Genomic DNA, 24,192 nt, shown 5'->3' on the forward strand with positions numbered 1-24,192 from the left:
CTCCCTCCCTCCCTCTCCTTCTTTCTTTCTTTCTTTCTTTCTTTCTTTCTTTCTTTCTTTCTTTCTTTCTTTCTTTCTTTCTCTCATTCTTTCCTTCTTTCCTTCTTTTCTCCCATTTACCCTATAGACCTATAATTTACATATTATTGGTTTTATATTATGTTTTTTCTATAGTTTATATATTTATAAATTATGGTTTCCAATTTGGCATTTTTGTGGGTTTTCTGTGTTCACCAATGTCTATGTGCTTTTACTTTGGTTCTTTGTTTTTCTGTTTGCTTGTTTTGCTCTATTCAGGTTTGTTTGTTTTGTGATTATCTTATTTTATTATCATTTTTCAGATGCTTAATTGGTTTTCTAATAAGAGAGAGAGTGAGAAAGGATATGGATTTGGGTGGGTGAGGTGGATCTGGGAGGAGTGTGTATGTGGGAGACCTGTAATCAGAATATCTTGTATGAGGAAAAAAGAAATCTATTTTCAGTAAAAAGCAAAAAAGCTGAGGCAGGTATTAAACTTTGACCTGTGCACTACTGATATATAGAGCAAGTATATTACAAACTATGAAGTATATGTGCATGATTTAGTTGATCTATTTATTAAATCTTTTATTGGTTTGTAAGTAGTGCAGAACTGGTTTCACACCCATGTAAAACATATTACCACCAGCCTTATTTCACTTGCACACTGAGTGGGATACTATGTAATGGGATCAACTCATTCTTAATCCTTGGTTGACTTCTACATCCCTTCCTCGTTTTATTCATCTGCTTTCCTATGCTCTTCCTGCAGGTTTTCCGAATGAGCCTGCGGCAGTCATTGCCCTAGGTACGATTAAGGAATGGCTGGCCAAGAATCACCAGGAGGTAAGAGGACCAACACGCTCATTATTCCATATAGTGTGATTTGATCCTATGTTAAAACAGGGCCGAGAAACTGCATCAGTACCAACCAGACCTGCTACTTACGAGAGTGCCATCTGGATTTTCTTTATTTTAGGTTGCATGGGATTAAATATTTTCCTGTAATCATTTGGCTGAAGTAGACATAATGACCAGTTTGGTTAGAGAAGATTAGCTAGGAGAGCAGACTTGTTGCATCAAACTCTTCTCTTCATGTTTTTCATGGGTTGTGTGCAAGCAGGAGTTTGGAATGGATTTGTTGATAATTCCTCATTCTTCCAGGGCTGATTTCCTTAAATAAACTAGTGTTTCTTTGTTGTTTGTGTGCTATAACATTATGTCTGAGAGTGGGCTCCATTTTTATTTATAGCTAGTCCCTTTCCTAGTGTGACTTATAGATATGGAACTGTAATCAGATTGCGTAATTGTTAACTGGCCTGTATGGCCAGTTTTTTCTTTCATCTTTCTCTTTCCTTCCTTCCTTCCTTCCTTCCTTCCTTCCTTCCTTCCTTCCTTCCTTCCTTCCTTCCTTCCTTTCTTTCTTTCTTTCTTTCTTTCTTTCTTTTTCTTTCTTTCTGCTTTCTCTCTCTCTCTCTCTCTCTCTTTCTTGCTTCTCTCTCTCTTTCTTATTAAGTGAAACGAAATGCATTCATTCAATTACACATCTCACCTCCATTTCTACGCCTTCAGTAAGGTATATAGAATATTTTGGTATATGGAGAGTGATAAGCAAGAGAATTACTCATTTAAATAAAGCACTAGTACAGCTACAAAAGGTAGCTGTATACTTCAGGGGGTTGTCTGTTTACCCATCAAAACAGCAAGAGAGTTACAAGCGGTCCACAGTCTTGTGCATTTTTCCTTTCTCTGATTGTTCTGATTTTCTGCTTTAGATAGTCATTTAATTATTACAGTGAATTTTGCTTCCATTTATGATCATGAATTTAGCTTTCTCTTTGGGTAGGAAACAGAATATTCAGAAATGGCTGAGTATGGAAGAGAGGTGTGAATGTTTTATATTGAGGACCAGCTTTGTTATTCTACGTATTTAAAGAAATTGTAGCGTTATTTTCTAATTATTATAATTTCAACATTCCTTAACCAGATATATTGTTAACCTCTAGTAGAAGAGAAGACCATCGGCCATATATGTACATCTTGCTGTCTTCTCTTCCTGCCCCACAAATTTGAAATGTATGTGTACTATAACTTCAATGTAGATAATACTTGCCAGAAAGGAGTAAAAGAAAAGCAAGGGACTAATATGTCTAGCTTGTAAACATGTCTTATCTTCACAGGAGTCTTCTAGGGCTAGAAAGCCACCATTTTCTAGCAAAAGAAAATTAGATAACTAGGAAGTCCCAGGGATTCATCCCATTTCATGTCTTCCAGCCATCTCCCACTTTAATGTCTCTTAAGCCAGGGACGGAAGTTGAGTTCGGCTGAAGACACTTACTTTCCACAAATGTCTTTTACATACAAATATTCCTTAGGATGCTATCCTTTTATCTGTCCTCCAAAAAAGCATAACATGCCTCGTGATTAAAAGCTGTTAATACTGCAAGTATACTCGTTACTAACCTTCCTTTCTCCTGAATGATAACCTAAGAATAAAGAATATACAGACTGAAGAAATTTCATGTTTGCCATCTTGGCCCATGATACAAGTGCCCGTGGACACCTCCCACTGAGGAGCTGATAATGAAGAGAAAGGTATACTTCCCATGTGTACCACTCATTGACAAGTTATAGCAGCACAATGATCCCAGTAAAGCTGTCTGGAGAACTTCCCAAAATGAGTTCTTAGTGTCTCCTACTGAATTCTCTAACCTAGTCTGTCTCTAAGCTTATTTTTTGATTTCGTATCATTTTCTCATGTACATCTGGGGCATTGTAGAAAATTTAGGTCGTTTTGCTTCAGTAACATGCTAGTCATGGCAACATTAAATATATCTTTGCTGGTTACCTTTTAAGAACTTCCTGTTTTAATATATACAAAAGTGTGTCAACAAGTTAATTTGGACGCAGCTCATTTTACTGAAATAATAAACTATAAGTGACTATAGATAAAAGCTATGTAAACTGATTATTCAGTTGCAGTTTGATGTAGGGTTTGCTCTGATTATCGAAACAAATAGGCTAAAGATGTGGGAAAGAATGTTGCTTCCAAAACACTTGTCTTCCTGTTGCAGTGTTGTTTTGACATCTTGACTCTTTCAGTGAGTTATTCAATTCTTCATTCACTTGATAAATATTTACTGAAATCCACTAGGCACATTTCTACCTGGGACAAAGCACTGAAAGACAAACAAATCATCCCTGTGTTTTGATAGTCATAGTCTGTGAAGAGAGAAGCAAATTAAGCAAATAAAGAAATAAGACAGCCCAAAGAGTTCTTTATGAAATCAAGCATTATAACTACATAGTGGATTATGAGGACATGTGGCTTTAGAACCCACCAAGACTCTTCTGAGGCTATGACCTTGGAGGGATGCTCACAGTAATCTATAAGATGGAACACAGGTCCCCCAATGGAGATGCTAGAGAAAGCACCCAAGGAGCTGAAGGGGTCTGCAACCCTATAGGTGGAACAACAATATGAACTAACCAGTACCCCCAGAGCTCATGTCTCTAGCTGCATATGTAGCAGAAGATGGCCTAGTCGGCCATCACTGGGAAGAGAGGCCCCTTAGTATTGCAAAGTTTATATGCCCCAGTACAGGGGAATGCCAGGGCCAAGAAGCAGGAGTGGGTGGGTAGGGGAGCAGGGCAGGGAGGGGGGAAAGGGTATAGGGAACTTTTGGGATAGCATTTGAAATTTGAAATGTATATAAAGAAAATATCTAATAACAATTGTTTTTTAAAAATATCTTTTAAAAATTATAATAAGAGAGAGTAAGCTAAACTCCACAGAGTGCTGAAATAAAATGTTCCAATGAGGAGGAAACAAGAAGACAAAAGCAGCGGGGCAGTAGTGGTACATGTCTTTAATCCCACCACTTGGCAGACAGAGGCAGGTGAATTTCTGAGTTTGAGGCCAGCCTGGTCTACAGAGTAAGTTTCAGGACAGCCAGGGCTACACAGGAGAGGAAGCTCCTATCTGGATGTAAAGTGAATAAATAAGTCAATTAAAATAAAGAAGACGAAAGCAGAGTGGGGTTTGAGCTTCCTGCTCACAAGATGTGGGAAGGGAGGGTGATGAGTGTTGATGGAAGAATGGTAAGAGGCAAATTTGGAGACTCAGGCAGAAGATGAGTAATAGGCATTGTGCTCAATAGGGAGACTTTGGACCATACTAATTGTTTAGGATAGTATAGTATAGTATAGTATAGTATAGTATAGTATAGTATAGTACACTAGCATAGTGTTTGTACTATCATGTAGGTTTGGGGTAAGGGAGTAACATGATCTATTTAAATCTTTCAACATTAATACTGCTGCTCTTTGGAAAATATCCTTTACAAATATCAGAGAAAGTTGGAACAAACTCAGCTGAGGGACTTGCAGCATATCCAGGTAAAACATGGGGACTTTTGGAAGACTCTGATGGTTTTTAAGGAAGGAGCAGGGTTGAGGTTTAAGAAGCATTGTAAAGTAGAGGCTTTGAAGGTTGTTTTCAGTGAGTTGGCTAGCTTATTCCACATTTGCAAGCCATCCTCATATCATAGTGTTATAAAACAGCAACAGCTTTTTTATTGTTTATATTATTTGTTTGTCTTGAGTCATCAGAGGACAATGGATTCATCAGGAACCCAGGCTGACAGAAATATCATATCACTATAGGAAATGCATAAACATAGTAATTCCTTATATGACTTTTTTCATATTAATTTTACCAAATGAAAGGCACCCTGTTACTAAGTTTCAAGAAATAAGAAAACTAATTTCTTACATAATAGAGAAAGCTGAATGTCAGCCAAAGCCATAATATCTATTATAAAGGTGAATCCAATATGGTGTCTGATGTGGAACTGGTCATATGTAGAGAATCAAGAATGAGAACTGAATATTTGGGTGATACACCCAGGTAAACTTTTTATGTATTTCCTGCGATGGAGAGAAATGTTATGAGGCATAGTTATATGAAAGTATATAGAAAATAAGAGTGACATGGCAGATAATCAAATATGATCTCATTTCTGATATCTAATCAATTCTTCTATATAAAAGTCTGTTATTCGTGCCTGCAGCTCAATAAATCAAGAGAGACAAGGTAAAACAGCAATCTTATCTTAGGGTGAGGTGAGTTGAAAGAAGTGCTCACACATCTTGCATAGAGGAGAAATGCCACTGAAATGAACCATAGCATATAACAAGGAAGTCTTAGCAGTTCAGGGCCAGGCCTTGAGGCATTTTGGTCGGTGACTATAATTCCAGATTATACACACAATGAGAAGCATGAGAGTCTTTATTGCCCTTCACACTCAGATATTTCCCACTGTTACTTCATGATCACAATGCCATCATCACCATCATCATCATCATCATCATCATCATCATCGTTCACCAAATTTGATCCTAACATGTGGCCCCATTGCGATCCATCTATTGAGTCAAAAGTCAGTCAGCTTTGCATGAGGAAAGTCCAGTCTTGAGCTGGGCAGAAAAGGGTACATACACTGGGACTCTTGGTTGATCAAATCTACTGAAAGTTTCCTGAAAAAAAAGGGGGGAGGGTAATAATATGATGTGGTTCTCCCATTAATCGTCATGCTTCCCTGAAGAGATGACTTAAAAAACAAAAAGAGTTTTTTTACTGCTAAAGGTTGTGTTATTACTATGAGGATTTCAGTGAGAAGAGTTCTCTCATGACGCAGAGCACAATGAAAATACAAAGAAATGGAAACCTTGATTGAAACATTAACGTACAGCGTAAGAAGACAAGAGGTCACTGCAGAGACTGGTATGGGTACAGGCTATACACGGGTTTCTTCAGCTAAAATAAATTTAACATTTGCTAATTTCAGAAAACTTAAGGGAAAGACTATGAATTGGCTAGTGAACGTTTACATCAGCTAGAGTAATATAGTTTCTGTAAGTACTCCATTTTTCTCAAGGAGTTATTCTATTACACAGATAGGAAAGTAAAATAAATGGGTATTATGGAAACGGAGCAGTGGTAATGTGGCCCACACTTCTAACTTGAGGTGTCTGCTGTGGGGTATCATATACAGCTTCACGCATTCCTCATTTTTCATGCAACTAAAAATATCATTTCATGTGAAATCATGATTTTTCCACTCCAAGGCTCTGAGACACCCCCATCCATATCTGGAAGTTAGCCTACGAAATGTTTTTACAGTGTCCGCTCCATTGTTGGACACCAGGGACTCATATGGCATTTGGTTATTGATCTCTAGAGCAGCATACCTAGTTGTAATTTTCCATAGAAAGCAGAACAGGATGTCTTTTCCTCTAAAAGCTGAAAAGGGCCTGATGTTATGAGTTTTTTCCAATTTATCAGGGTCACATTCAATATTTCGAATTCCCTAAGGGAGCATGCATTTTGTAGCATGTAGAGGACTTGTTAACTCCTCAAGAAAATCTTCCTAGGAGATAAGGCATGAACGATATAGTCTGAGATAGACCACTAGCTTTGCCGGAGAACTCATACATGGACATCTTGGAGTTCTAATCAGGTCTCAATTGCACAGTGGAGAGGGAAACTGAACCTCCATCAACTATAAAGCAGCAGAGAGGCAAATGCTTAGCAGTCTAGAAAGCTCTTGTTAAAGCCATGGTCGTGTGCAATCTTCTGGCTAGGAAGCCGTGCTTCACCTGAGGCCAACCATCTGTTCATATATGCAGACTGTGGGGTGTGGAACCTTTCTTTAACTACTCCATGGAGATTTCTTTTGATGTTCTTCCTCATAATGCTACCTCTCCCCCTGCAAACCAAGACCCTATTCTGGACTGAAGGAGTCACTGGAGGAATCCTTTGCTTTACTTAGTGGGTACCTTGAAGCTGAAGCTGAAGCTGAAGCTGAATGACACAGAAGACACTCCACTCTGTCTTTTCAAACTCGAAGTTGGTTTTCCTCTGTGCTGAAGGAAGGTAGAAGCTTTGTTGCATCACGTACACATTTTGGAGGCTCTGCCAGACAAGTATTTTTTAACTATGTATCTTACACAAACAGATTGTTATTGAAAATGTTAAGTACCATCTCTATGTCATTTCAATTGTTTACTCTGTGCCTTGTGAGAGAAGTGCAACACCTGTGATTTTCCTCTTTGTCACTTTAAGTAGCATACCTACAGATGTGGCTTGATGAGCTATGATACTCTATAGAGGCAGAGTATCAGCCTGGGGCATATCTGGCTCTAGCTCTCATTTTCTATCTAAGGTTTTAGACCTTATCTGATGTTACCTATATTGTGGCGTCTCTCTCTCTCTCTCTCTCTCTCTCTCTCTCTCTCTCTCTCTCTCTCTCTCTCTCTCTGTGTGTGTGTGTGTGTGTGTGTGTGTGATAAGCATGTTTAAGGAGTATGCAAGCCAGAGGGGAACATCAAGTGTCCTCTTCAGTCACTGTCTACCTGGGATTTGCTGGGTATGCTGCCTGGTCAGCAAACACTAGTAACTCTCCTACTTCTGTCCCAGTCATGGCTGGCACTGGAGTTATGGGCATGTGCAGCAATACCTGCTTTAATATTTGACTACTGAGATTCCAAATCTAGGTTCTCATGATTATACAGTAAAGGCAAACTCACTAAGTCATCTCCCAGCCCCAAGATATTGGTTCTTATTACATGGAAAATAGTGGGCTCTGCCACTTCCCTGTGCCACCATTCAAATACTAAACCAGGGTTTATTGAAGAGTTGAATAGGTTTCTTCACCTTCGGAAACAGAATTAGAAGTCGACTGAAGAAATTTCCCATCATTCCCCTGAACACTGCCACTACGCATGCAATTCTCATGCTAATTTGACAAGGCAAAGGACACAGTTTCCACACTACAGATCACAAAGGAATGGTGACACTTTAGCTTCTGGTGCCAAGGTTATTTTTTCCCCTTCTTGGCAGAGGTCTTTGAACATATGCAGTGTTAAAAATTATTTGTCACTTTTGTTTTGGAATCACATGGGGGGGGGCAGGAGGGAAGGAAAGGAAGAGTGTAAGAACTGCCTTATGTTACTCACATGAAATGCCTTAGGATCATTGTGGCTCTTAAAGGTGGGGCTTAAATGAAACGTGAAATGATGCTTAAATTGATGATTGAAAATTATATCTCTCATTCTATGCACCCAGCCCCTGGAGATGGTTGTTTACAAGGAACACAGTGTGCTTTCCTTCAGCTCTCTGTAACATGGCATATGGCCAGTAGACAGAGGCCTCGAAGGAGCATGTGACATCCTCAGAATTCCCTTCTGGCAATGACTTCATTTTAGTATCAATGGCAGCCATAGTTTTGAGGGGGTATCTAAGGTTAGAATCAGTGTTTGGAACACAAAGTCCCATCTTCATATCCTGTGCAAGAATGGAGTTATGCTAATAAGAATCAGCAACCTCATATGCTCCTCTAAAATAGTATCTTTGGACTTGTTCAAGAGGATCTGTAGGTGGAAGCCATGATGCTCATCAGCTGTGACATAACTGAAGAAATTGATTCACAGGCTTTCGGACATGCTATGCTGCATTTACTCAAGAATAACTCTGATGATTTGTGCATTATAGGATTCCCCATTCTTCCCTCCCTCCCTCTTTTCCTCCTTTCATTTCTTCTTTTTTTTCTATCTCACAAAATGTTTCCTACTCTTAGAATATCTGTGCTGAAATTGTGAGAAGTACTAGATTGCTTGTCAGAAGCCAGTCTTGTCCTTTTGTCTTATTATTCTTAATCCTACTTTTAGAGGTAAAGCCAAGCCTTAAGGAATCTTCTATCTCTTGGCAAGATGTTCCAAAATTTGGGGCTAACATATCTTGCTCTGTGCAAGAGCTAACCAAATAGATGGTATGCCCTCCCTCACACTACCTCACCATCTGTGCAATGGGCACTCTAGTCTTTAGGTTGGTTTTGTGCTCCATACTTATTTGTTCCTGAAGACCCATATGTCTTAGGATAATGTAATTTAGCAAGCCCACTGCCAGTTAGCCACCATGCCTCCAGGTATGTCAATCAAAAACTCTGAGACATGGAGGTAAGGCTATCCATATGCTCTGTCCCACTCTTCTTACTTCATGAGGAAAAGCTTCTTCAGCCTCATTGTTAGTTTTTTCTCAAGAGGAGAGAAAAGACCTGTCTTGGATAGGGTCTTTGGCAAGACCCCAAAGTATTGTATTCATATAACCCATTATCAGCCTTTGTTAAAGTCCACCCTTATGTATGATGTACATGCATCCTCCCCTCTTGGCCCACTTTAACAGAGAGTGATCAGTCCATCATATCTGCACAAGAAGCTTAGGGCATTACACAGAGGACCTAAAAGTATTATGTTCAAGACTTGGGAATGTGTTTCAGTAGACAAGTGAGATTTCTGTAAAACAGGGTTCTAGAAAGAGTTCCAAGACATGTAAAATAGGAGTATAAAAAGGTGTTTTAAAACAAGGGTAACCAATGTATCCTATAACTTGTGCTATCTTGCTGGTTAGTAGTTTGTTCTTGTTCTTGTTCTTGTTCTTGTTCTTGTTCTTGTTCTTGTTCTTGTTCTTGTTCTTGTTCTTGTTCTTTTGTTCTTGCTCTTGCTCTTGCTCTTGCTCTTGCTCTTGTTCTTCTTGTTCTTCTTGTCCTTCTTGTCCTTCTTGTCCTTCTTGTCCTTCTTGTCCTTCTTGTTCTTTTCTTTTAGGTATTTTCCTCATTTACATTTCCAATGCTATCCCAAAAGTCCCTCCCCCAACTCCCCTACCCACCCACTCCCCCTTTTTGGCCCTGGTGTTCCCCTGTACTGGGGCATATAAAGTTTGCAAGTCCAATGGACCTCTCTATCCAGTGATGGCCGACTAGGCCATCTTTTGATACACATGCAGCTAGAGTCAAGAGCTCCGGGGTACTGGTTAGTTCATAACGTTGTTCCACCCATAGGATTTCAGATCCCTTCAGCTCCTTGGGTATTTTCTCTAGCTCCTCCATTGGGGGCCCTGTGATCCATCCAATACCTGAATGTGAGCATCCACTTATGTGTTTGCTAGGCCCCGGCATAGTCTCACAAGAGACAGCTATATCAGGGTCCTTTCAGCAAAATCTTGCTAGTGTATGCAATGGTGTCAGCATTTGGAGGCTGATTATGGGATGGATCCCTGGATATGGATATCTCTAGATGGTCCATCCTTTTGTCTCAGCTCCAAACTTTGTCTCTGTAACTTCTTCCAAAAATCCCTTAAAGAATTGCAGGAAAACACGACCAAATGGTGATGGAATTGAATAAAACCATCCAAGACCTAAAATTGGAAGTAGACACAATAAAGAAAACCCAAAGTGAGACAACACTGGAGATAGAAAACCTAGGAAAGAAATCTGGAACCATAGATGCAAGCATCAGCAACAGAATACAAGAGATGGAAGAGAGAATCTCAGGTGCAGAAGATTCCATAGAGAACATCGTCACAACAATCAAAGAAAATACAAAATGCAAAAAGGTCCTTCATGTTCTTGTTCTTCTTGTTCTTGTTCTTGCTCTTCTTCTTTTTGTTCTCATTCTCGTTCTCCTCCTCCTTCTCTTCCTCCTCCTCCTCCTCTCCCTCCTCCTCCTCCTCCTCCTTTTGTTAATTTAATATGTGCCATAGTCATCTGGAAAGAAGGCACCACAGTTGAAAAATAGGCCTCTTTAACTCTGGCATGTAATCCAGTCTATGTGGCCTTTTCTTAAGTATTGATTTACCAAGGACTCTTCTTCCTCTGCCTATGGTGTATGGTGCCATCTCTGAACAGGTGTTCCTAGTTTGTATAAGAAAGCAAATGAACCAGCTATGGGGAGCAAGCCAGTAAGTAGTACTCCTCCATAGTTTCTGGCTGGATTATTGTATTTAGCTATCACCCTCAGTGATGGATAGCTAGGCTCTTTATTATTCACTTGTAAAAAGCCTCTTCAAGGGAACAATTTCCATAACTGATTTTGTACATGTAATATACAAGTTCAAGGTAAAAGAAATTCTTATTTCATACCACAGTATGAACCTGCTTCCATGAGCATTGGTAATTTTTCTAGCATTGCTCAGACAGCTGAACTTGGGCATAGAACTCCAAATAGGTTACTTAGAATCTCTCTCTCAAAATTTTCTGCTGCATGAAGTTGGAAAAGGAAGATGGTAGGGAAGCTTAGAGGTGCAGGGCATAAGAGGCACCAGCTGCCATGCTCCCTGCTACTTGGCAGGTGGCCTGCTTTGGGAAGATCATTTGCTGAAAATGTCACAGATTGTTGGACAGCTGGCAGAATCCTGGAGTCCATTCTGTTGGCTTGTATAAAATAATCAAAATTAGGGTAAAATAAAGTATATCATAGCAAAAGTGAAGGGTCAGCCATATTTTAGTTTTAACAACTCAAGATTACATTCTTAGAGCACAGAATTCAGAATAGATTGATTGAAGAAGTATGAGCATCATTTGGAGGATCTTTTAAAGCACATATTTTAAATTGTTTATTTAACCTCTATTAAAGCACTCTTGCTTCAACACCATGGATTTTCTATGATAATTTATGCACATTAATGAGAGAACCCCATGGGACTCATTGTACTATTCTCCTATACAATAATCCATTGATAATGCCTGTATCTTCTTGCCCTCTCTTTCCCATATAACCTTCCTCTTCACTTCCTTCACTGTCTTTAAAAAAGTTTTATTAGTTATTTGATAGTTTCATACAATGTATTTTGATCACTGTTTTTGACAGCCCTCTTCCAGATTCATGTAGCCATTGATATTGAGAGAATAACCTATATCCTTCAAGTGTTTACATAAAAAAAATACTTGAGCATAATTGTCCTAGACAGTGAAATGAGTAGGAATGCTTTAAAAAATTCCATCATATATATATATATATATATAATAACTATATAACATAAGACATATATATATATATATATATATATATATATATATATATATATACATACATATATGTTAGTTTCTGATGACTATGTCTTCTTCCTTCATGGCTATAACCTCAAGATATGAAAGATGATTTAGTGCATGACAATACTAAACAGAGGCCTAGAAGGATCATGACATATGAAACAGGACTTTCTTCAATTAGATTTTAAAGTACAGATATTAAAATCAAAGTAAGAAGCTCAAATGACACGGCTGGGACGTTCCCAGAGCTGGGACTACAATGTTAGAAATTCTTTGCAAAATTTGCTTTCTAAGACTACAAGATTATGGGACAGATTATAACTACAGGATCACATGCATGAGGCTATCAATATCAAGGATATGCAACTGCCTTTTGTTTTAAAAATGATTTTATTAGTACTTTGAGAGTTTCACACAATATATTTTGATCAAATTCACCCCTCAATTATTTCTTTCTTCATTCCCTACATACCCAACTTTGTTTTATTTAAACAAACAGAGAAAAACTTCAAGAGCAATTGTGTCCAAGTATTGTTGCATGTATGGCCTCTCACTGTAATATCATGAACTTCACAGAGGATGTACTTAGAGAAAACTGTTTCTTCATAGGGAAGGAATTATACATCCAGCTCCCCTCTCCATGCTGGGGTTGGGTTTGGTTTGGGATCATACATGCTTTGTACATCTACTATGAGTGTCTTTGTTTGGCTGTCCTGCTGTGTCCAGGAGACTTTCTCTTGTAGTCATTCACTGTCTCTGGCTCCTCGGCAATGAGACCAAGCCCTGGGAAAAAGAGGCTACTGCATTTTTAGGCTCCAAGATAGGAAATTGGTTCTCTAAAGTGGTGTACGTAGAATAATTGTGATTTAGTCATACCCATCACTGGTTATTCATATTCCAAGCAAGAGTTAAGTGTGTAGATTAGAATAAACTGGAAATTGAAAAAGAGGATTCTAATTGCATTATCTGATTCTCTTTAAAATGTCAGACAATCATCTACATATTTCTGAACTCAGTCTGTAAAATAAAGATGGTGGGACATGCCTTTCCAGTTCAATTAGTGCCGCTCATCTGTGTCTTCTGGAGCAGGCCCAATGATACAGCCATAGGTGTATGGCCTGTGTAATCATAGCACAATCTGACCAATGAATCTTTGATCTCTTGGCCTTTCCAAACATCTCAGGTGGCAAGAACCATCAAGCATCATTTGAACATCATGGCTCTGTATCTCAAAGATGGCCACTGACTCAAATAAGGCTGTGTCTTCAGAGTGAGCATCCACAACCTTGACCTATTTAGTGCAGGGGAGAGAATGCTATGTTGATTTTCTGTAATTGATCTGGATTACATGGCAGTTTGAAAATAGCTAACTTTTAAAGCTCCTCATGAAATTAAATGTGCTGATTTTTCAAATGATGTGATATTTTTATAAATAGATCATAAAGCTCCAAGAATGCAGTTGGTTCTACATTAGACACTGAGATAAAAGCTATGCTAGGAGGTCCTTGTGAAGGACACACTGTCTACCTTTCCTTAAAGTCAGAAGCATATACCTTCCCCACTTTTTAATGGCATGGGAAAAGCCTCTTTCCATTGCTATGGGTACTTTCTTGACTGAAAGGTAAAACTTCAAACTCTTCGTTGTTATCTAGTTCATCCCAGAGAAGAACAATAAAGAACTTTCCCATCAGTGCAGAATTAAATGGTTTACTCTTAGTGTCAAGGGTCTAACTCAGGATTTTGCTTCAGAGAGACTCCACACTAAAGCTTGCACTGTCTCAGCTTTCTTCTTTCAGGTCAGAGCAAAGTGTGGTTCCATGACAACTGACTTCTTTTGCTTTCTATACTATGAAATTCAAATATGTCTGGCAAGGCACTCGCATCTTCAATTCCTTGGCTCAACATACTAGAACAAATTTTACCACAGTAAGGATCTGTAAATGTGGAATATTGCAGGTTGACATGGTGAGTCCAGGGACAGAAGGGCTTGCTCAGTAATATCTTCCCTGTCAGTCAGATTACATTGTCTTCCTTTTAATCCATGAACTCTTTAGATGCTGACATCAAACTTGTCAGTCTGTTTGTGAGGCAATCATTCATTATCACTAAGCAGATAATAGGAGACAAGGGATCTACAGTTTTGAAACCAAGATTTTAAAATCTGGTCAAAAAGAAGTGTTCACATCTGTGGTCCCAGATTTGAGGACTCGGGAGGAGGAAGAGGGAGAAACTGAATAATTAGAATCTGGAAAAGGTTTTAAATGTGCATTTGCAGAGAGGGTGTCAGCTGTGTGGCATGTCAGCTACTGTGCACTGCAGCATCTGATGCCAAATGCTGGAGAAGTGCTGTGTGCAAATGCAGTCCTCACTGGACACACACTAAAGAGACAGAGATAACTGGCTAACTTAAATTACATAGTTTATAGTTTGCTTTCAGTTCCACAGTAACCATGCCCATAAAAAACACACATAAACTCACCTTTCTGCTAGCCAATCCAAATTATCATGTGGTATTGCTTATCTTAAACATCCATGTGGTGCTAGTACATAGAGAAGTTATTTCTTTTACATTCTACAAATTGTTGGACAAAATCTTGATCTTTGAGGGTTTTTTAAAAGAGGCTTACAGAAGCCTGCAGCAGTGTCTCCTAAAGCTGAGGGGAACTGCATTTACTATGCTTATTCGGAGCTACTGTGTCACTTTCCCAGATAGTTCTCTATGAAAGGATTTTAAAGAAAACATTAAATGGTCACTTTATGTGCTGACTTTGAACTCAATTATGGCATAGGAATAACTCAGGTGCTTTTATCTTGTAATAAATATTGACTGTTTCTGGCTAGAAGATTGTTCCTAGTGGCACCGCTTTTCCTGCCCTGTAACAGGTTAAGCACTAAAGTACTCTGCATTTAATGTCCAGGGAGCTCAGCTCCTTAATGGTCACTGGCCTGAGAATGAGTAGATTCTGAGAGAGATACAACCCTCTGGACCTGTTTCTTCTTTGCAAAATAAGATGTAAGACACCTATAGGAAGTGATTATAAATCAAATAGGTGTCCACACCCAATGACTCCTGCATCAACATTTGTAGGGGAATAGCTTTTTTGTATTTTAAAAAAATGTCTAGTTCCTAGTTGAGAGGGATTAAATCAGTTAATTTCAAGAATTTTTCCGGTAGACTATATGAGGGTGAAAGAGTCCTATTCATTCTCTTCAGTGTGGGAATTGTGAAAGAACATCTTCCTCTGAAGAAGCATATGATAAGCCTTAGAACCTGAAAGCAGATTCCTGGCACTAAGAAAGGTTCAGCCTGTACAGCAGAGGGTCTGATACCTTTTCTATACTAATGAGTGCTTGCTTCTTCAGCCCCACAATGCATTGCTATGCACTGGCACGAGAGTATGTCAGATATCTATGAGAAACCTATAATCTCAGCTCAGATTAAATATCCATGAGAGTTGCTAGAATATTTTCTGTCACACTCTATAAATGTATTAGAGACCACTTCACCTCTTCCATAAAGCACTTTCGTATATTTTCAATATCCTGCTAATAAGCACCATCTCTGCATATGTTCTTAGATGGCTCTTTGCAAGAGCTGCATTCACTATCTTAGGAGAAGTTACCATCATGTGCAGTGGAATCAATCTTTAAGTCATCACAGTAGGCAGCTTTTAAAATCAAGTCCATGAGACTGTCTCTTGGATTGTTTTATGTTTATATTTTCCCCAAGAATAAAGCACTCACTCAAATGCAGCAAGTTAATTCCCCCACCCTGGATGTGAAGGCACCTGTGGTGGCAATATGGTTTTCTTCTTAGCTCAGCATTGTCCTACACTAGCGCTTGTTTATGTCACCCACCTGTGGATCAGTCCCTGGCAGTGAAGATATATGTCACACACATCATTTCCAGAATCCTTCTGCCACTGGTTCAGTTACATTCCTTTAAGGTCTTTGACAAGGAAGCGCTGTGTTGAAACTTATTGCAGAAAACACTAGCAATGGCAGGATATTCTGCTGATCTGAGTTTTGCTCTGAAAACAATTAGAATTTGATGGGTGTGTGTTTGACAGTCCAAATTGAGCTACAAATGACCTGGGTGTGCCTTAGCTCAGCTCAGGGCCGCTTAGGAATGCATTAGGCCAAGTAATCATCTTATATGTTTTCCCCTTGGGTTCAGTGACATCGATGAAGTTCATTTATCTAAGGAGTTTTTCTCTCTGGAAATTTAAACTCGAGGGAAATAGGATCCACATGTTCTTGATTCATGCACCCACCCCCAACTCATCAAAATGTTTCTTCCTTCCTAAGTTATTAGATGTCTTCTGAGGATTTCAAATGGTATTTTTTTGTAAATGCTTTTAAGCCTTTTTGTCTGGAGGCAGGAAATGGCCATTTGCCAGTGGTAAGTGAAGCCCCCAAATAGTCACGATCTGGTAAGGAGGAATGGGAAAGGGAAATGAACTCCCTAGGCGTTAAGTACAGTGCATAGAAGGGTTCTTCATAGGGTGGGGCTGATGTATCCTCCAACGTATCTACTCATTAAATATGTTATTAAAGAAATGTTGTGAGGCTGTTGCAGCAGGACCAAGATTTAAATAACTCTCCACTACATACCATTGTGTTAGCCAGGAAACTCCTAGGTGCTGTTGGCTTAACAGTGGCTCAGAGTCTTTAAATTAAAACCATGTGAAACATAAAGCCTCTTCAATGTGCATGCTAGTGTGTGTGTGTGTGTGTGTGTGTGTGTGTGTGTGTGTGCGCACATGCATATGCATGTATGTACATGAGTGAGAGAAAAAACTGATCCAAGCTCGATGTTGCATAGTTTTCATGTTTTTCTATGTTAACACAACGTACTGAATAGCATGGCCTCATGCTCCACTGAAAGTATAGTACAGTTTTACTCAACTTACAAAAGCCAAGGACAATCATTTTGATTGCAAAGTAATTTGAACTTGATATTTTATGAATGAAAAATATATTTAAAAACAAGTGATAGATATTGAGGTACCGATTTTTTTTTCTTTTCTCAACACCTCACTTTGGTTGTCTCATTTACTTGTGTCAAAGCCTCTATGTGATAAACAGATAAACACTGTAATTCTTCTTACAAACAAGGACACCGAGACATAAAAGAAACAAGCAAAATAACAAAGTCATAGGGAAGAAATGATAGCTCAGACTTTAACTCAGAAATCCTGGCTTATGAGACTCAAAACCTCTACTTCTTCAACAGTAGGGAAATAGACTACTATTTTATAGGTCTTCAATGTACATAAAGCTCACCACTGTTATATTCTGTCATCACGCCAAGGGGCCCCTCATGATATTCCACAACACACACACACACACAAATACACACACACAAACACACACATACACACACACATACACACAAACACACACATACATACACACACACACACACACACACACACACTAGCTCCTTTCCTGAGTGTGAAATGCTTGGTCTATGGCTTGTTCAACTCTTCTTCTCTTGTAAACAGTGCACTGTCTAAGATACTTAGGGCAAGTTGGATAGAGACATTAGCAAATAAAAACCTTCTATTGACAAATCTGCAGGTCTCACACTATACTATGTCATGATGGAACTAAGATCAAAGTTAAACAGCCATCAGAGCCCCAGAATTGTAGAGCCAGAGATACTGACATTAATCCATTCATTAGTCACATCTGATAAAATGTAAATACACCTGGATAATTTTTAAATCTCCCTGGAAGCAATAGGCTCTAATATTACCCTTTATTCTTCATTACTCAGCCCTTCCACACTTTAGAAAACATGCTACTCGTGATGATACCTATAGTTACTTTTAATAAAATATTATATTTTTGTCACCTTTTCCTTCATTCCTTCATAAAGTCTTTGATAAACTAAGTTAACAAGTGTCACCACCACATCTTGCAGTTGTGAGTTTGTATTTACAAGTGTTTGTTACACCTGAAAAAAGGGGCTGCCTATTCAATCCTTACAAGGTCACTAATACAAATAATATCACCAAAGCCCAACTTGGCAAGCAAGTGAAGTATTGGGCTTACTTACTCAAGAGGATGTGACTGCAAACCAGCTCAATTATTTTGAAGCTCCATCACATTGTAGATGATAATTTTGTGGAATCTGTTTAATGGAGTATATTTTTCAGTCAATCTCTCCCTTTCTGTACATTCTAGAATTTCTGAAGACTACCTGTAGCTAGGGAGGGTAGGAGGAAGTAGCTGCTACAATCCTAGGTGAAGAGTCTATGACCCTCCTCTCTTTTCTCCTACCAAGGGTTGTCTGTCGTTCTACTCTCATGACATACACCTAGCTACTGCTGCACTGGCTGGCTTGCTCATAGTTTCATTGCTATCAAGCAAAGATAAAGTCTACTCCTAAATGGCAGTAAAAAGTGTGTTATTCCTGGAGGAGTAAAGAACCATACTACAACCACCTAATACGTAGAAGATTTGGCAGTGCTTTATGGATGTGAGAATTGGTGTTTTGCACTGTTTTGGCAGTGTTTGGAATATACCCTGAATGAAGTAGCACGTTGATCTCATACAGACATTTGGGGGGGGGGGGTTGTTACATAGATGAGCTTCAGCAGCAGGTAGTTTAGAAAAGGAGCGGATGCATAATTACATTTCTGCAATTAACTTAATTAGGAGAAAGGGCCATAACCATGATTGGGCCTTGAAGTGGGAAATCATAAAAAGGCAATGATTCTTTATATCAAAGACCACATGAATCAAAGGCAGTCTTAACCAGAAGATGATCTGCCTTTTCAAACCTGGAGAAGAGCCTCATTTAAATGATTCCTTTAACTGAGAGGAAAAGACTCAGCCATCATGACAGGATGATGGCAGGAAGGGCAGAGAATAAAACCTTCAGAGAAATCCATGGAACAAAGAGGATATCTGGCCTTTGTTTGTTTGCAGGGGCTGCCTGGAAATTTCATATCACACAATCACTCAGGGATAGTCCACTTGACAAGGAACATGAAAGAGCGAGGTACCACAAAGTAACTGTTAACTGAATATCATTGCAGCTATTAGGCCATAGTATAGTAGGTCTTAACTCTGCCCCAGAGGAGGAGGGGGGAAGAGACAGACAGACAGACAGATAGACAGACACAGACAGAGAGACAGGAAGACAGAGATGTAGTCAGATGGAGGTGGTGAGAGATAGGCAGACATACTGCATTGGTTTATGGTATGATTTTTGGCCTATGGTATCTGGTATCTCAGAATGATCAACATTCTAAGGGGACTAAGGACACAAGATAGATTCTGATCTATACCAGGAATACTTCATAGTGAATCAAGCCATAACCACTATTCCTATTTCAGCCCTTTGTGAAGAGCTCTAATTTCATGACTCCTGAGATGAGATAGGATTCCAGTCCTTTCTTCCTCTACATAGATGTAGTGTGTTGTGCTAAATCAGTCTTGAGGAGTGTTTTAGGAACAAACTATAAAATCGAAATTCTGGAAAGTTCAACCTATTGTGTCACCCTTTCTTTACCAGGCTTATAGTCTTATAGTGTCGGTATGAGGGTGTCTGGGTGTATGGTGTGTACACATGTGCATGCATATGGATAAATGTTCCTGTTAGTACACATGTATGAAGACGCAAATGGAAGCCATTTTTCACTCCTCCAGAGACACCCACGTTGTTTTAGCAGACAGGGTCTCTTATTTGTCTTAGAGATCATTGATTAGGCTAGGGTGGCTGGGATGTGAGGCCAGTTGTCTCTCTGCCTTGTAAGCATAAAGATTATAAGGACCACCCAGGCTTTTTCTTTCTTTCTTCCACTTTTTAAACATACTTTCTGGATCAAACTCAGCTCCTCATGTTTGCATGCTGAGGTGGCTTCTGTTTTCACTCAAATGTTTATGACATTCTAAAATCAAGGGGACCTTTGTCTTTACGTAAAAATATTATATTTTTTTCAACCAATGTGTCTTTCATACTCGCCATTTTCCATTTCTTCTTCCCTTTCCTCTATCCCCACTATCTTTTCTTAATTTTATCTACCCAGAAATCTCATTCCATTTCCATTTCCTATATTATTATTAATGTTGTATATTTCTATATGTAAATGTCTTTCAGAAAATGCTGGTAACTTAGACTTTCAAACAATTCTTTCCAGGACTGTCCAGTTTGTATTTATTTGTTTGTCAAGTGATCTTTGAATGCCTAGTTGTCTCAAGCATTGTGTGATGCTTATACAAAACAAGCTGATGAATAATTCTTGTCATAAGGAAATTTATGAGCATATTATGGGGGCAATACAGATAACTATCAGACAGCAATGTAGGGAGAGCTTTTCAGAGGGTGCCTTCTGTGCTTGGGTAGAGCAGGTGGGGTTAGTTATTAGCAGAAGAAAGAGTGAAGGAAGACATTCGGTACTTCTTAATTTAAAGAGAAGAGTAAAACAACATCTACAATTCCTTATTGGGCTTCCATTTCATGAAGGATGAACCAAATGTCTGCCCTACATCATGACTGCTTGATCCACACTGTATGGTCTTAGGAGCCTCAGAGTCTGGGAACGTCACAGAAAATTTATCATCATTTTTAACAACCTCTAGTCTAAGCTTTGTTCTCTCATCATGACATTTGTCATGAAGCAGTGTCAGCAATTCCTGTGACTTTATCAGTAGCCTATATTATTATCACAGGTATTTTCTATTTGACATTTTTCACAAAAGCCTCAAATCAACACCTATGTTCATGGTGTCTTCGATATGTAGTAGGTACAACAGTAGAGTTCATTTTAGTGTGACCCTATGACACACATATATTTCCACAGTGTGTGTTGCTCCCTTGCACTTGTGGGAAAATGTTTCCTGTATCGTTTTTGTTTTGTATCTTAGTGAGTTTAAGAACTCAATTCTGAGACACTCAAGATCTACTGAACATCTGAGGGTTAATGCTGCCCAGAGAAAGCTGCTCTGGCCCATTGCACAGCGTTCCTCACTTGCTCTTTGCCCTCTGGCCTCATTGGCCAACTTGAGTCCATCCAGCATCTTTGCCTTTTATTGCATAAGACACCTGCTAAAAGCTGTGTGCTCATCTAGTTTCTAACAAGAAATTCTCACCCTCAATGGTATCTCTGTGGCAAGATTATTTCCTAAATACTAACACAAACTGCCTACCCTCTATTTTCTATTAACCACTTCCTGGTCTAGACCTCGAGTTACATTAATCTCTACTTTAATGAGTGTTTTTATTGTTTCTATGGCTGACTCTCTACCAGAATGGTGTCAATATCAAAGAAAGAACTAAAATGTCTGCTTCTTTCTCATATCCCTGAAGCACTGGGCTATGCCTGAAAGGTAGAGGGTGTTAAATAAATGCTTTGTGAGTCAAATATGAGCCATGAGTAATTGCAGAGATAAAGAAGAGGGGAGTGTGAGATAGAATATGGGGAGGCAAAATAAACAGGGGAGACAAACAGTGAGACCTTGGGGATATTCAAAGAAAAACTTTGAAGGCCAAGCTTGTGGGCCTTCTTGCCAGTCATCAAGAGTAACACTGGCTCTGGATGCCCATCATCTTCGATAAAATGAGAATATGCACATTATAGGATTCATTGGCTAAACCTGCATTCTGCTAATAGAGATGGTGTTTAGCTAGCTCCCATTGCTACACATTTCTGCCAACTTCACCTAGTAAAGATGGTCAGAGACTCTTTGTATAATATGGATGTACAATCCCATCAAAAATCTGGGAATTATTACAGATGCTAGCAAATATTCTCCTCCTTGGTACCTACAATGGAGCTAGATTCCTGTGAGAACTGTGGCATGCATTTTTTGAGATGTGCAAAAAGCCTGTTTCATGAAATAATAATAAAAAAAATAGGTAATAGGTTCATTGCTGCCAGAATACGGTGTCTTGACACACAGTTTGAGATGCCTGAATCTGGCATTTAATAGCTGAGATGATAGTGGCCAAATACTTCTCAGGGTCAAATTCATGTAGAGTTCCCGAAAAGGTGAGAAATGGCTGGGATCTGTAATGACAAAGCTGATGAGAGGATTGATGACACGGTGGTGGCAACAGGACAAGCTTCCAAAATAGCTTACGAGTGATTTATCCCTGTGTCAGAAGAGGCGATTGACAATAGTAGAAGGCTAATTAAATACCAACCACTGGGAAAATACCACAATTTTTTCTTGCCTCTGTGCTGGGAATTTTAGTCTTTTAAGCAGAGGCTGGGTGGTTTTCTATAAGAGCTTCTTTTCAGACTTAAATTTTGTAGGCCCTCATTCCATTTTTTTTAAAAATCTTTCCCTCTCCCTAATGCTACCATGATTTGAAACTGAAAAGGAAAAGATCAAAGAAGAAATTGAGGGAGGGGTATGGCAGGTAAGAAAAGTATGAAGAGGGAGAGAGGACCTAAAAATATGCCAATAAGGTAGTATAGGGAAGTCTCAGGGATAGGCAGATGGCTTTGCGGGTGATGTGCACATCATGTAGTCATAAGAGCTTACTGAATTCTATCCCCAGGACTCGTATAAAAAGTTGCACACAGCAGTGTGCCTATAATCCAAATGCTGGGAAGACAGGGACAGACAGGTCCTCAGGTTCTGCTGATCAACCGATTTGGTGAGCTCTGGGTACAATAAGAGACTTTATCCCAAAGATCAAGGTAGAAAATGTTTGGGAACAACACCCAGTATGTTCCTCTAGTCTCCATATGCACCTGTAAACATATACATGACCACTGACACATACAGAGGTACACAAGAATAATCTGTACACAGACACACAAACACTCCCCCCTACACACACACACATGGTTTTCTATATGGATAATGATAGCTTCCATGTATTAAGAGCTTGTTGCAAGATTGGAATTTTACTAAATGTCTTAAATTTAATGAGTTAGCATTTGTCTTGTGTGTACCAACTATTGTGCTAAGTATGAATCATTATGAGGTAGGAATGCTTTCTGATTTGCTTTTGCATTATGATGGTCATTTGACAGTTTTACACCTTTATAAAGTGTATAGTTATAAAGTGTGTATAGTTACTCTTTCCTCCACCCCTTTTCTCATCTCCCTCTCATACTTACCAACCCTTCTCCCTTCCTAAGACTTTTCCAGACTTGTGGCTTAAGGGTTTGCTGTGCCACTCATTTATTTTAACCAAGACCAGCCATCTGTGATTAGAACTAAACACTAAATAAATGGTCAGGTCACCACCAGTGAGTACACAACCAGAGACTCTGACTTCCTCTTTCAGTGAAAGGTATAGATCCCAAAGACCCTCCTCTATCCTTCTCTGGCTGTCTATGGAGCCATTCTTTCATAAACACAGAGCAGTCATCCATAATTGTTGATGGTTAGCATTAGCAGGAGTTACGTCATTTCCAGACACTGACATCTTGTTGTCAGTTCTCCCTGCCTTTCAGCTTGTAAACTCTCCACATCCCCTGTTCTTCAGTGTTGTCTGAGCCCTGGGAAGAATGTTGGAAAGGTCTTGTTTAAAGCTGAGGATTCGACCTTTCCATAGTCTCACCCTATACTTCTGTCCACCTCTGCTATCTTCACAGTTTACAGGAAAGAAAGCCTTCTCTGATTAAGGCTGAGAGAACAAGATAAGCTCTTCTTTGAATTATTTTGTGTCATTCTCACAAGTGTGAGAATTTTCCTAAAACAATTTGTAAAGAAGCCTTTCATGTGAAAACTGTGTTTCAGAGTTATATTTTGCAAAAAGTTACAACAGTGTGAAGACTATAAGGCAACATACGAAAGGAAAGACAATGGGAGGAAAGCCTGTTATGCAGCCATGAGCTCTTTGGCACAGCTGTAGGAACAAGTGAATTTCCAAGTGACTTCTGATTGTAACATAGTCAAACCTAACTGGGAAATATGAAGCCTGGTGTCTGTCTTTCTGGCTTCTCCTGGTTTGGAGAGGCGTTCTTGGAGGAACAGGGTAAGGAAGAGGACTGTAGGAGAGAAATTGTTCTTTGGACTAGCTCAGTAATTAGGACACCCATGACCAGAGTTCACCTACACTTGTTTGGAGGCAAAGTTGAAGAGTCTGTTCTGGGGTGAACTTGAAAGGACCACTTCACTTGCAATGAATGGCAGAAAAAAATAGAAAATTCGAACAGTAAACTTATTGGTGAATTTTGGTAGTACATGTTACTTTAAACAGCTTATTAGGCAAGTGATCTGTTTTGTCAGTCAATGTAGATTCTTGGTGTGGTAGTGAAGGTCTTATGAATAAATTCCAAATCCTTTGTGGGCCTCAGGAAAAGAGACCGTT

General features: G+C 39.2%; 1 protein-coding gene across 12 annotated transcripts in view; it reads left to right on the forward strand.

The window, feature by feature from the left end:
- Macrod2 (mono-ADP ribosylhydrolase 2) overlaps positions 1-24,192 on the forward strand; it is a 1,997,664-nt gene that overhangs the window by 1,414,497 nt on the left and 558,975 nt on the right. For all 12 annotated transcript variants that reach the window (XM_006500246.3, XM_006500249.3, XM_017319283.2 and 9 more), the window contains one exon: positions 791-864. In XM_006500246.3, coding sequence (XP_006500309.1) covers positions 791-864 — 74 coding nt within the window. The remainder of the gene's footprint in view (positions 1-790; positions 865-24,192) is intronic.

The sequence above is a fragment of the Mus musculus genome, chromosome 2 (genome assembly GCF_000001635.26).
Source record: "Mus musculus strain C57BL/6J chromosome 2, GRCm38.p6 C57BL/6J".
NCBI classification, from domain to species: domain Eukaryota; kingdom Metazoa; phylum Chordata; class Mammalia; order Rodentia; family Muridae; genus Mus; species Mus musculus.